A 12,857-nucleotide genomic window follows, 5' to 3' on the forward strand; every position below is an offset into this window, starting at 1 on the left:
ATGGCTTCAACCCCATACGAGTATGATATCTTTCAGCAGCATACTTTTGAAGACAACATCATCTCGCAATCTCATGATATTGCTTCACAGTTCATCAATCTTGAATTAACCACTGACTTTGTTTTCATACCCGTCCACCATGATTTCTCAGCAGACATCTCTACCATCACCAACCATACGTCCTTACGAGAAATCTTTCGTTTCGAGCTCGACATTCTGGAAAACCAGTACTTGTTTGATCAAGTTCTGTTTCCCACGTTTAGAAGACTTCGAATCAACACGGCCTCCCTTGCTTATCACAACTTCGTTCATGAAATTTTTGTACGGGGGATGCGTAGCATAGGAACTAATCGGGAAGTCTTGCCCTTACGATCAGTGATACATGTCTCCGTTGTGGACACTGACGGGGTTTCGATGGGAAGAGCTTTGGCTGAATCGGCATTGGAGTTTGAAAGCAGTAACTATGGCATGGTTCCGGCTAAAGAGTCATTCGTTAAGGAGATGGTAGGGATGGTAAGAGTAGAAGATGGAGACCAAGAAGATTGCATGATATGCTTGGAGGAGCTCGAAGTTGGGTTTTATGCTTCTCGGATGCCTTGTTCTCATACTTTTCATGGGGATTGCATCGAAAACTGGCTGAAGCAGAGCCATTATTGTCCTATTTGTCGGTTCAAGATGCCAACGAATTAGGCTTAGATATCAACTTTTCATTCTTTCATTTATTTCCTGTGTTATTGGATAACTTTTGTTAAGATTTAGTAATTTGTTGGAGCTGTAGATGATAGTTTATGCAAATATAAAACTTAGAAGTACAGTTTGAGAAAAAGAGATTGATTGCAAGAATTACAATATCTACAATGATGAAATAAGAAACCCAAAATGGTGATGTTTGCATTGTCTCTTGAACATCTGCGGAAATGGTTTGACGAAATAACACTTAATTACATGGAATAAATAGTGCAGTAAGCCCCCAATGAAGTGGTAATGGGAACAACTGATCTTCCCTTTCTTATGTTAAAGGTTTCTTCGTACATTTATACAAAGGGGCTTCGCTGATTAAATAGGTACAGCTTCCCTCTGACAAATTTTGTTATGCCCTTTAAGATTAAATCAAATAATAGAAGCTTGCCAAAGACTTTCTCTCTTGCTAAATGAAACAAATATTGAAGCACATCCACTTCTCTTATCTCATGTTCCAATGGATTTTAACCATTTTATTTGCTTTATTTTCATCCAGATTAACAAAGCAACACTATATTAAATTATAAATAATTTATCACTAACAAGTCATTCGAACCACCATTGTAAATAATTAAAGAAAGCAACACATTTTATGAAAGATATTCCTTTATTACAACAATTATTCCTCCTTTGGGATACCATTGCTATATATGATTGAGATAACTAATGGCTGCAAATAGTTCCACAAAAAAACTGAGAACAACAAAAATCAACTAAAACTAATTAGAATTCATTAATGGCGGTTTTGGAATCTAAGATTTGGGTAAAAGTTTTGGAAATCCAAATCCTTTAAATTTTAGCAAATTTAAGCTTAATTTGATAAGACGTGATTTTTAAAAAAAAAATAATCCATTTTAAGATTAAAAATTTTCAAATTCCAATATTCATAAAAAAAAAAACAAAGGATTCTTTTTCTTTCTTGATTCACTCCGAGTACAAAACAATGTATTAAGTATTGTACTGATGAGCGTATTTTTTTTTCTTGGTATTGGTACGTATTGATATTGTAACGACCCGATTTTTAGTTGTGTCGAAAAATAAAATTTTAAAACTTTATTTTCATAAACCAAGTCTATAAGTATGAAATAAAAAGATTAATGAAGGTAGTATGAAAATTACGTTTGGTTAAGATAAATAAATACTAATTACGTTTGGTTATTGAATTCCTTCAAATATAAATATTATTGATTGCATTTGGTTATTAGAATTTAATTAGAATATATATTTTTTAAAACTAATAACGCTAAAGAGTCAAGAAGTAACAAATTAAAAAATCAATTAATTCGATTTAAATTTTAAAATCATTAAAAATCTTAACAAAATTCAAAAAAGTTATAAAAATTTAAATATTCAAATTTTTATTAAAAATAACAATACCTGCCCGATAAAAGAGTGGGATCATTTTTTTAAATCTTATAACCATTAGATTTTAATGGGTGAATATTGTTATTTTTAATAAAATTTTATTATTTTGAAATTTTATAATTTTTTAATAAATTTTAAAAGGGCTTAATTGATTTTGTTTATTACATAGGAGTTATTTTGTTTAAGATCTCATGTTTAGGTTGTAGGGTTTTAGGGTTTCTTTATAATTAATTAATTTTTAATTATGTTTAAAGAAATTTATTAATATTTATTTATAAGTCCTCCTCATATTCTTATTCATTAATGGTATATGAGATTTATGCACCAACAGTACATCAAATATTCTCCCACAAATTATTATAGATTGTAGATAAATCATATTATAGTTTGTTAAATCAAACCAAAATTAAATAAATGATACAAATGTTAGTATTTGATACATTGCAGGTGAAATATTTTAACTACCACATGTCTATTTTTCTTAATAATTAATTTTATAATTTTATCAATTTTTTTAACCATAGGGACAAGTGTCTTGCAACTTTGTTTGTGTAGTAGAAAAAGTATATAGGGATAATGCCAAGAGATAAAAGAGGCATTTGCCTAAAACGGTAGGAATTTTATATTAATTCCATTAAAATATGAAATTATAAGTTAATATAATAGTTGAATTGCATTCTAACCCCCTAATATGATAAATTTTTAATTTATTTCCTTTAAAAATTATGAACCAATAAATTAACATAATTATTAAAATTATACTTTAATCCTTTAAAATTTATAACTTAATTTCCATCTCTTAAAAAAACAATTTCCTTTTATTTTCCAGGGAAGGGCATTTAGGGGATTACGTTGTTATTCTTTATTAGGAGTTATTAATACATGTTATATTTACAAATGAGATTTCCTTTTCCTAATCCAATTAATACTTCTAAACCGCCTTTGTCCTCTTATAAAATAGTCTTACCAGTGTTACAAACTTCAAAACAATCTGATTTCTTCAACCTTTCCTTCTTCTCTAGTTTAAAGCTTTCTTGTTTCTCAACTCTTTCTCAATGGCTTCAACTCCATACCAGTATGATATCATTCACCACCAAACTTTTGAAGACAACCTCATCTCACAATCTCATGATGTTGCTTTCGTCAATATTGAATTAACCCTTGACTTCCTTCTCCTATCCGTCCACCATGATTGCTTAGCAGACATCTCCACCATCACCAACCGTGCGTCCTTACGAGAAACCTTTCGTTTCGAGCTCGACATTATGGAAAACCAGCACCTGTTTCACCAAGTTCTGTTTCCCACGTTTAGAAGGCTCCGAATCAACACGGACTCCCTTGCTTATCATAACTTCGTTCATGAAATTTTTGTACGTGCGATGCGTAGCATAGGAACTATTTCTGAAGTCTTGCCCTTACGATCACTGATACATGCTTCCATTGTGGAACACGATTCTGTTCACAATGACGGGGTTTTGATGGGAAGAGCTTTGGCTGAATCGGCATTGGAGTTTGGAAGCAGTAACTATGATATGGTTCCGGCTAAAGAGTCATTGGTTAAGGAGATGGTAAAGGTGGTCAAAGTAGAAGCTGGAGATGAAGAAGATTGCATAATATGTTTGGAGGAGCTGGAGGTTGGGTTTTATGCTTCTCAGATGCCTTGTTCTCATACTTTTCATGTCGATTGCATCATGAAGTGGCTGAAGCAGAGCCATTATTGTCCTATTTGCCGGTTTGAGATGCCAACGAATTGGGCTTAGATATCAACTTTTCATTCTTTCATTTATTTCCTATGTTATTGGATAACTTTTGTTAAGATTTAGTAATTTGTTGGAGCTGTAAATGATAGTTTATGCAAATATAAAACTTAAAGGTACAGTTTGAGAAGAAGAGATTGCAAACCTTTGAAAACAAAACAATAGCAATAAGAACAACAGCAGATATTGCAAAAGCAAACCAAATATGATGTCTGCTACAATGATGTAATAAGAAACCAAGATGGTGATGTTTGCAATGTCCCTTGAACATCTGCGGAAATGGTTTGATGAAATAACAGTTAATTACATGAAATAAATAGTGCTGTAAGCCCCAATGAAGTTGTCATGGGAACAACTGACATTCCCTTTCTTATATTAAAGGTTTCTTAGTATATTTATTCACAGAGGGTTCACTGAATAAATAGGGAAACTTTCACTGAGTTTAGAGTCTGACAAATTTTGAAACAAATGAAACACACTTATAGCCTTTAAAACATTGAGGTACATCCACTTCTCTCATCCCATGTTTCCATATATTTAAACCATTTTATCTGCTTTATTTTCATCCACATTAACAAAGCAACACTATGCTAGATTATAAATAATCTGCCACCAACAAGTCATTCGAACCACCGTTATAAATAATTAAAGAAAGCAACACATTCTTGAATAGCATTGCTACGCATGATTGAGATAACTTATGGCTGCAAACAATTCCACTAGAAAACTTGAGTTGGAAGTACGCCATAGTTTTGAAAAAGTTCCTTCAAAATATCTCTTTTTATTTGTTTAGCTTCATTCTCTGGGTTGGAAACCTCCATCATTTGCAATGAATTTTCTAATTTAATTTGATATCTTGTTAAAAATATACAAATAGACAATTCCGAATCAAAGCTTAGAATTATTTGATTTTTTTTTATTTTTTCTTAATAATTAATTTTATATTATTATTATTATTTATTTTTTTACTATACGGAGACAAATGTCTTGCAATTTTGTCCGTGTTGTAGAAAAAATCACTAATAATGCAACAGTAAATTATTTGATACACTATTAGTACATAGGGACAATGCCAAGAGATAAATAGAGGCATTGGCCCTATAAACGGTAGGGATTTCATATTAATTCCATTAAAATATGAAATTATAAGTTAATATAATAGTTGAATTGTATTTTAACCCCCTAACATGATAAAATTTTAATTTATTTCCTTTAAAAATTATGAACCAATAAATTAATATAATTATTAAAATTATACTTTAATCTATAAAAATTTATAACTTAATTTTGATACCTTAAAATAAAATTTAGCTTTTTCCTAAACTAACAAATTTTTATAACTTCACAAACAACGTTGAGAAAATGTAACACTTAAGCGAATGAGTCATTGACATTTCTATCCAAGGCAAAGACTTTGAATCTTTGAGCTGAGCATGTAGATTGGATTCCCTTTATTTGCAATGCAGTGCAGTGTGTGGTCTTCAATTTTAACGTGTGCGTATGCTATGCATGGATTTCATAAGATTCTTTTCAAATTTTTCATCTGCAATGCTTTATACTAGTTTAATTCTTAATTGTAATAATTTGAACATATAATTATAATTATATTGTAGTTGTATGTATATATACTATATTTATAATAGAGAAATTTAAAAAAATAAACTATTAAAATAGTCACTTTTATTTATCTTAGATTACATTTTAGTCACTTATATTTGATGTAACAACCCAAAATCCGTGGGCACCAGAAAAGTGTGTTATCGGGCCTCCGTCTTAGTGAAATAAGTTCGAAAATAATTATTAAAAATATTTTTGAGTCTAGTAGTGTGTTTAATTAGGTTTTAATTAAGTAAATTTAGCTTAATTTAGAGTAATTAGTAAAAGGATTAAATTAAATAAGGGTAAAAATTTAATTATAGATTAAAGAAAAATTAGAAGGACTTAAGAGGAAATTAAACCATTTCCTATAGCTGAGGCGGTTCAGCGTGGAAAATATCAAAGATTTTATTGATTAAAAAAATATATATTTATTTAATTATTAAGTATATTATATTATATTATATTATATTATATTATTATTATATATAAAAGAAACAAATAAGTTAAAAGAAAAGGAAATGAAAACGAAAACAGAGAAGAAACAGGGGAGAAAGAAGAAAGAAAAGGGGAAATAGGGTTTATGAAGCTTGGAGTTAATTGGTAAGCTCAATCAAGTCCTTTTTTCATAATTTTGATATTTTAGAAGTCTTAAAACAAGTTTTTGATGAAATTAAGTTGTTAGTTTGGAAGTTCTTAGGTTTTTAAACAAAGTTCATGTTGGATAAAATGATGAAATAGGGGTTTAATTGAATGAAATTAAGTTAGAATAGATATAAGGATTGAATTCCAAAGTAAGCTATAAGTTTTGTGTTTTAGGGACTAAATTGAGGAAAATTCGGAATTAAGAAAATATGTTGAAAATTTAATAGTTAAATTTGAGTTTAAATGAAATTTGAATAGGAATAAGGTGTGAATTGGTGTTATAAATTTGGTTATTAACATTTTACATCAAAATAGTTTTGGGAAGTTGCAATGGTCTGACTTTTAAAATTCACTAAAAATTTTATAAATTAAACTAGAGGATGAACAAAATATGGAATTAAAGCTTATTGAGTCTAGTTTCTTATAGTAGAAACAGTGTAAGTAATTAATTGATGAATCAAGAGATATTTGAAATTTTGTAATACTGGTTCGGGGTGATTTCGAGATGCCCTGTTTTAACTTTGGAAAATCATTAAAAATTGTACAAAAATTATTATGGAGTGTAATTTACATATGTGAACTCCTTAATGAATCTAGTTTCAAAATAAATAAACAAGAACCTTATTCGAGTTCTGTACAATGAGATAATTTATTTTTAGTAGAGAGAGGTCAGAACTGTCAAATGAAATAACAGGGGAGTATTTAATGAATAAACTGTACTAAATGGCTAGACCAAAAATTCTGGAAATTTTATGGTTAGAAGATATATGAGTCTAGTTTTAAGGAAATTTTACGGATATTAATTTGGAGTTTCTTAGCTCAAGATATAAATAATTTAGTAACAATGACTCAAGTAGACAGCTTAATGGTGAAATTATATATATATACATTAAAAATGGTTAAATTTGCATGTTTAGGCTCATGAATTAAATTGAATCATGTTTTATTGATGATTATAAATTATTATTTTCGTAGCCAACAAAGAACCTGAAGCATCAGCATCGAAAGGAAAGGAGAAAGTCATCGAGGACTAAAATGGGAGAATTACGGTGTGTATTACTATAATTCGAATTTTAATTATTATTGATTGCTGAAATTTTAATTGTTATGTATGGTAAATAAGACTTGATGTAAGTATGTGAAATTGAAATTAGAAAAAGTAAAATAATACCCTATTAACTTGTCGGACTAGATTCGATACAAATGGCATGCCATTGGATTTGTGATGTGATGAAGAGATTGTAGTTCGGCCGAGAAGATGTTTCTGTTATTATATACTTCGGTTTATCCGAATAGGCATTTAATGCCTTATTGGTGTGTTTGGGAGGATATATTATACCGGTGTGTTATGGAGGATTTACAATATTCAGGTGTGTTTGGGTTGGATATTCGGTGTGTTTGGGTGGAAATCCGTATCTCGTCATAGTCCGAGCTTTGTTAATAGGGTAAATAATTGAAATGAAATTTTGAAAATAAGATTATTTGTTTTAGCACTATTGAAAAGTACGAGAAAGAATGTATAAGTTAAATTATGAATTGAGTTAGTATGAGAAAAATGAATTATGAATTTAAGATTTTATGAAGTAAAATAAATATATATAAAAGTAGTTTAAATAATTATAAAATTTATGGTTGATGTTTGTAATTTATTAATATTAAATAGTCTTGATTTATAGTAATACCACTGAGTATATCCATACTCAGCGTACGGTTGTCTCCGTGCGCAGGTTAGTAGAAGTCAAGTATTCCGGCTCAGCATCCAGAACAATCCCGACTCCAACACAAATTTGGTGATGTATATTTTTCTTTTGGGTAAAGGTGGCATGTACATAGGTGTTGTTTAGTCACTTGAATATGTATATTACTTTGGGTAGTGAATGATGAATTATAAAATTTAGATGGTTAAATGAAATGGAAAGAAAAGTACATGATATTTTGACACATGAACATTAAGTTGTTAAATGAATGAAGTTTTTAATCAATTTTGAATGATGCTATGATAGTAATTAAGTTAAAATTTTGTTAATGATATAAATATTAGTTATATGAATGTGAAATATCGGTGTTGGTTGTTTTGGTTTGAATTTGCAGGAGGGTTAAGTAAAAATAAGTAGAAATGCTGCCCAAATTTTTATAAAAAAAAAAAAATTAGAATACTCGAACAATTCCCGTTCTACTTTTAATACGTGCTTGAACTTTGAGAGTTCAAGATAGGGACTCAATTATTATACTATACTATGAAAATTTTTAATAATTGTAAATTTGTCTGATATGTCCGGTAATGCCTCATAACCTCGTTCCGGTAACGGTTTGGGGTTAGGGGGTGTTACATTTGAAATGTTACGTTTTAGTCACTTACGTTAATATGTTGTAATATTTTAGTCATTAAGCTGTTAATTGCCATTAATGGTGTAATGGTAAGCTGACAGTGACACATTAAATAATCATTTCAAACAAAAATTTTAGGTTAAATTTTATAATTGGTCCATATTTTTTATTTTGAACAATTTAATTATTTTCTTTTATGTTCTTTTAACCTTTTTTCTTTATTTTCCTTTCTCTTCTGCTTCTCCCTTTGATTTTCTCCTTCTCCATCTTTTAACTTAGTTTTTTATATTTTCTATTTGTTAAAATTAGTCCCTATACTTTTATTTTTTTGAACAATTTAATTTTTTCTTTTTATTTCTCAAGTTTTCTTTTTTTCTCCCCTTTAGTTTTAACAAATGGAAAACATAGAAAAACTACATTAAAAGAGAAGCAAAAGAGAAAGGAAAAAAAAAGTTAAAAGAACATAAAAGAAAAAGATTAAATTGTTCGAAATTAAAAATACAGGGATCAATTGTATAATTTAACTTAAAATTTTTGTTTGAAATGATGATTTAACGTGCCACGTCAGCTTACCATTACACCGTTAACGGCAATTAACGACTTAATGACTAAAATGTTACAATACGAAAATTTACGTATGGATTTAAAAATAAATATTACACATATTTATAGTCATCTAATTTACTTCACTCATGATATGTTTATAGTCATGTAACACATATATGTGAAATATTTTATAACATAATGATATTTGAAATAATAAATTGAAATTTATATTTACTAAAACAAATTATATTTGTAATAATTATTTGATTTTATAAATAAAAGAGTTATTAATTAAAAAGACTGATTAAAATTAATAAAAATTGAAAATATTATATTCATTAATTAAAAAAAAGCTTCAAACAACATGAAATAAAAAATACATTAATATGCTTATAAAAATAATGAAACTTGATACTCAAGGATGTAATTGCTATTATCTAACCAAAAGAGCAAATATGTTAAAAATATTGATTAAACATTTAAAAAAAAAAAGAAGAAGAAGCTTGAAGCAACATAAAATAAAAAATATAAATGTGAGTAGGAGAGTGATAGGTGCTAAAAGTAAGATGTTTTAATCTCATTCTTAATGTGATTTTTGGTGATTATTCGATGTTAATGGTGGATTTTATGCTGCTAATCCTTTAAATTCATGTTTTTATACTTAGGAGAGCATTTGGGAGCAAAATGAGCCAAAAAACGAAAAATTTGAGCAAGTTACAAGAGCCACATGGTCTAACCACATAGTCGTGTGGCCAACACGGCTCGTGTGGTAGGTTGTGTTGATTTCACAAATTTGCACCCATAACTGAGGGAAATCGTGTTTTTTAGGTTTTTCGGGCATTTTAAGACGTATATATGACAAAAATAAGAAAATAGGAGTAAGTTGCCATAGAATACTCAAGAAAACAACTTGAAAAGCACTATTGAAGTTGATTCTGAAGCAAATTTCGTCAAGATTGAAGACTCCCAGTTGATTTCTTAGAAGATTATCATAAGTTTCTTTATTTATTTTGGTTATATTATATCTTGGATGTTTACATTTTCAAGCACGAACTAATTTTCTAAATACCTAGGGGAGATGAATCCTATAATAGATTCTTTTGTTTGATTTTTATTTTCACGCAATAAATTCTTAGTTTCTTGTTCTTAATTGTGTGTGCTTAATTCTTGGTTTAATATTCCTAGACTATTGATCCATGTTTGATGTGCTTAAATCAGAGGAGGAATAGACCTTATTTAAGAGTAGATCTTGCATAATTTGAGTGGAGTTGCATGCAATCCTAGAAATAGGACGACATAAATCTACTGGATTAGAGTAGGATTTAATAGAGGAATCCGTAGCACGAGTTAATGCAAAAATAGGGGTTTTAATTATAAATAAATTTTAATTAATCAACCTAAAGTAAGTTGATCTTACTTTCGAAAGAGATATTAGCATAATTTAAGGAATTTTATGGATCAAATTACTAAGTAAAGAAATTACATAATTTAGATTGATAGTGACAGATAAAGTCTAGGTGAATTTTTTCCTGAGTATTATTTCGCTTATTGGCTGTTAATCGTTTATTTTCTTGATTTGTTCTTTGTCGTGTTTGTTAATTAATTAATTTAGTTAATTTTAGTTTTTCATCAATCACTCGAATTATTCAATTAAATAATAGAAAGGTAGTAATTACTAGTACTTTTAGTCTTCGTGAGAAAGATATCTTTGATCACCGTTGCTATACTATTAATTGATAGGTGCACTTGCGTTAGTTAAACTTTTAGTTGGTTCACGACGCATCAGAAAGGAATCGAACCCAACGTTTTCAGCTAAAAAAAGCATCCAGCTGAATGTGTTTTCGACTTCTCTCTCCAAAATCGACCTATTCTGGTAAATATAAAAAAAATCGGATTAAGCAGTTAAATTTCTTTAAAAATTGACATTTCTTCATAGTTAATTTAACCTCATTAACTTGGACTAGAAGTTACGACCAGATTCTGAAGATTACATTGGCCACCAAAATGACCAAGTAAACAATTAGTGTTCATAAAACAATCCATTTTTTCAAAACAATTGCTTATTTTAGAAGAAAGAGTTAGTGCATTACCAAAAGGTACAATCTTTTAAAAAACATTTAATTTCAATTATTGCTTTTCAAAAGTTGATTCCCCAATTTTATATGTTTTCCAAATTTTATTTACATAATAATGTAAGGGAAAAGTGATATTCGTTGATGCATCGTAAACTAACTAAAAATTTGACTAAGGTAAGTGTACCTATCAATTCATAGTATAGCTACGATAAGCACAAATATCGTACCCATGAAGACTAGAAGTATTAGTAATTACTATTTTTCTATTATTTAACCGATAAATTCGAGTGATTGATTAAAAACTAAAATTAACTAAATTAATTAACTAGCGAATATGACAAAGAACAAAATAGGGAAACAAATGATTAATAGCCAAGAAGCGAAACAATACCTAAGAATGAATTCACCTAGATTTCATTTGTTATTATCAATCTAAACTACACAATTTCTTTACTTAGTATTTTGATCTATAGAAATCCCTAAATTATGCTAATATCTCTTTCGATAGTGAGAGCAACTTAATTGGAATTTCTTTCCAATTAAAACCCCTACTATCGCATTAACTAGATCTATGGATTCCCCTATTAGATTTGACTCTACTCTGATAGATTTATACCATCCTATTTGTAAGATTGCATGCAATTCCACTCAATTAAGCTAAATCTACTCTTAAACAGGGTATATTCCTCCTCTAATTTAAGCACATCAAACATGGATCAATAATCTAGAAATATAAAACCAATAATTAAGCACACAATTGAAAACAAGATCTAAGTATTTATTGCGTAAAATAAAAATCAAAAGACAGAATTTATCATAAAGTTCATCACCCCTAGGTATTTAGAAAATTAGTTCATGCTTGAAAATAAAAACATCCAAAACAGAGTATAACTGAAAGAAATAAAGAAACTCGTGATAATCTCCTAAGAAAACAAATGGGAATCTTCAAGCTTGATGGAAATATGCTTCAGAATCAGCTTCAATGGTGTTTTTGAGTTATTTTCTTGAATATTCTATGATGGTTCACTCCTATCTTCTTATTTTTGTTATATATACGTCTTAGAATGCCTGAAAAACCTAAAAATTGTGTTTTCTCACAGTTTAGAGTGCCAACTCATGAAATTGACACGGCCTACTATGTAACAACCTTAACCCGTATTCTTTGCCGAAATAAGGTTAGGAAGCATTACCTCAAAAACGTAACGTAAAAGCATACATTTTATACATTAATAAAATCATGAATCAAATCATTCATTCACATGTTTATCGTCCTTTAATCGAGCCCTCGAGGCCCTAAAAACACTTTAGAAACCAATCGGGACTAAATAGAAACATTTGAAAAGTTCAAGAAAAAGTTAGAAAATTTGGACTGAAGAGGTCACACGACTGAGACATACGTTCGTGCCTCAGGCCGTATAGCAATCGAAATAGGGACACACGGTCGTATCCGTGCCCGTGTCCGTGCTCGTGTAACTATCTAAGTTTGGTCACACTGCCAAGCCACACATCGGTGTCTTAGGCCGTGTGCTAGGCTGTGTAACAACCTGACTTGCATGCTTTAAAACCTACAGAGGACACATGACCGTGTCACATGGCTGTGTGTCACACACGGCTGAGTCACACGCACCTGTCTTAGGCCGTGTGGACATGAAATTGACCAAATTCAAGCCATTTCCATCACCAATTCATGCATCCACCTAAAGACTTTTAGTGCACATTATCAATGGATCAAAATCTTACCAAGACATACATATAATGACCAATTTAATGATCCCAAATCAATCAACCAATATGTCAATCAAGG

At 29.5% G+C, this 12,857-nt stretch overlaps 2 protein-coding genes and 1 long non-coding RNA gene across 4 annotated transcripts; all 3 read left to right on the top strand.

Moving 5' to 3' along the window:
* Positions 1-690, top strand: LOC108468466 (RING-H2 finger protein ATL65-like). The gene has a single exon (XM_017769348.1). The coding sequence runs from the start codon at positions 1-3 to the stop codon at positions 688-690; it is 690 nt and encodes a 229-aa protein (XP_017624837.1).
* Positions 691-3,161: 2,471 nt separating this feature from the next.
* On the top strand, positions 3,162-3,866 carry LOC108468467 (uncharacterized). Its single transcript, XM_017769349.1, has one exon. It carries the CDS (start codon positions 3,162-3,164, stop codon positions 3,864-3,866), a length of 705 nt encoding a protein of 234 aa, XP_017624838.1.
* Positions 3,867-5,966: 2,100 nt separating this feature from the next.
* LOC128296330 (uncharacterized) lies at positions 5,967-8,101 on the top strand. 2 transcript variants are annotated; one of them, XR_008286905.1, is made up of 3 exons: positions 5,967-6,062; positions 7,080-7,153; positions 7,809-8,101. It is a non-coding gene; the product is annotated as an uncharacterized LOC128296330 (long non-coding RNA). The 2 variants fall into 2 exon arrangements; XR_008286906.1 differs by having other exon boundaries at positions 7,832-8,101.
* The last annotated feature ends 4,756 nt before the right edge of the window (positions 8,102-12,857 follow it).

This window comes from Gossypium arboreum, chromosome 8 (genome assembly GCF_025698485.1).
Source record: "Gossypium arboreum isolate Shixiya-1 chromosome 8, ASM2569848v2, whole genome shotgun sequence".
Lineage (NCBI taxonomy): Eukaryota > Viridiplantae > Streptophyta > Magnoliopsida > Malvales > Malvaceae > Gossypium > Gossypium arboreum.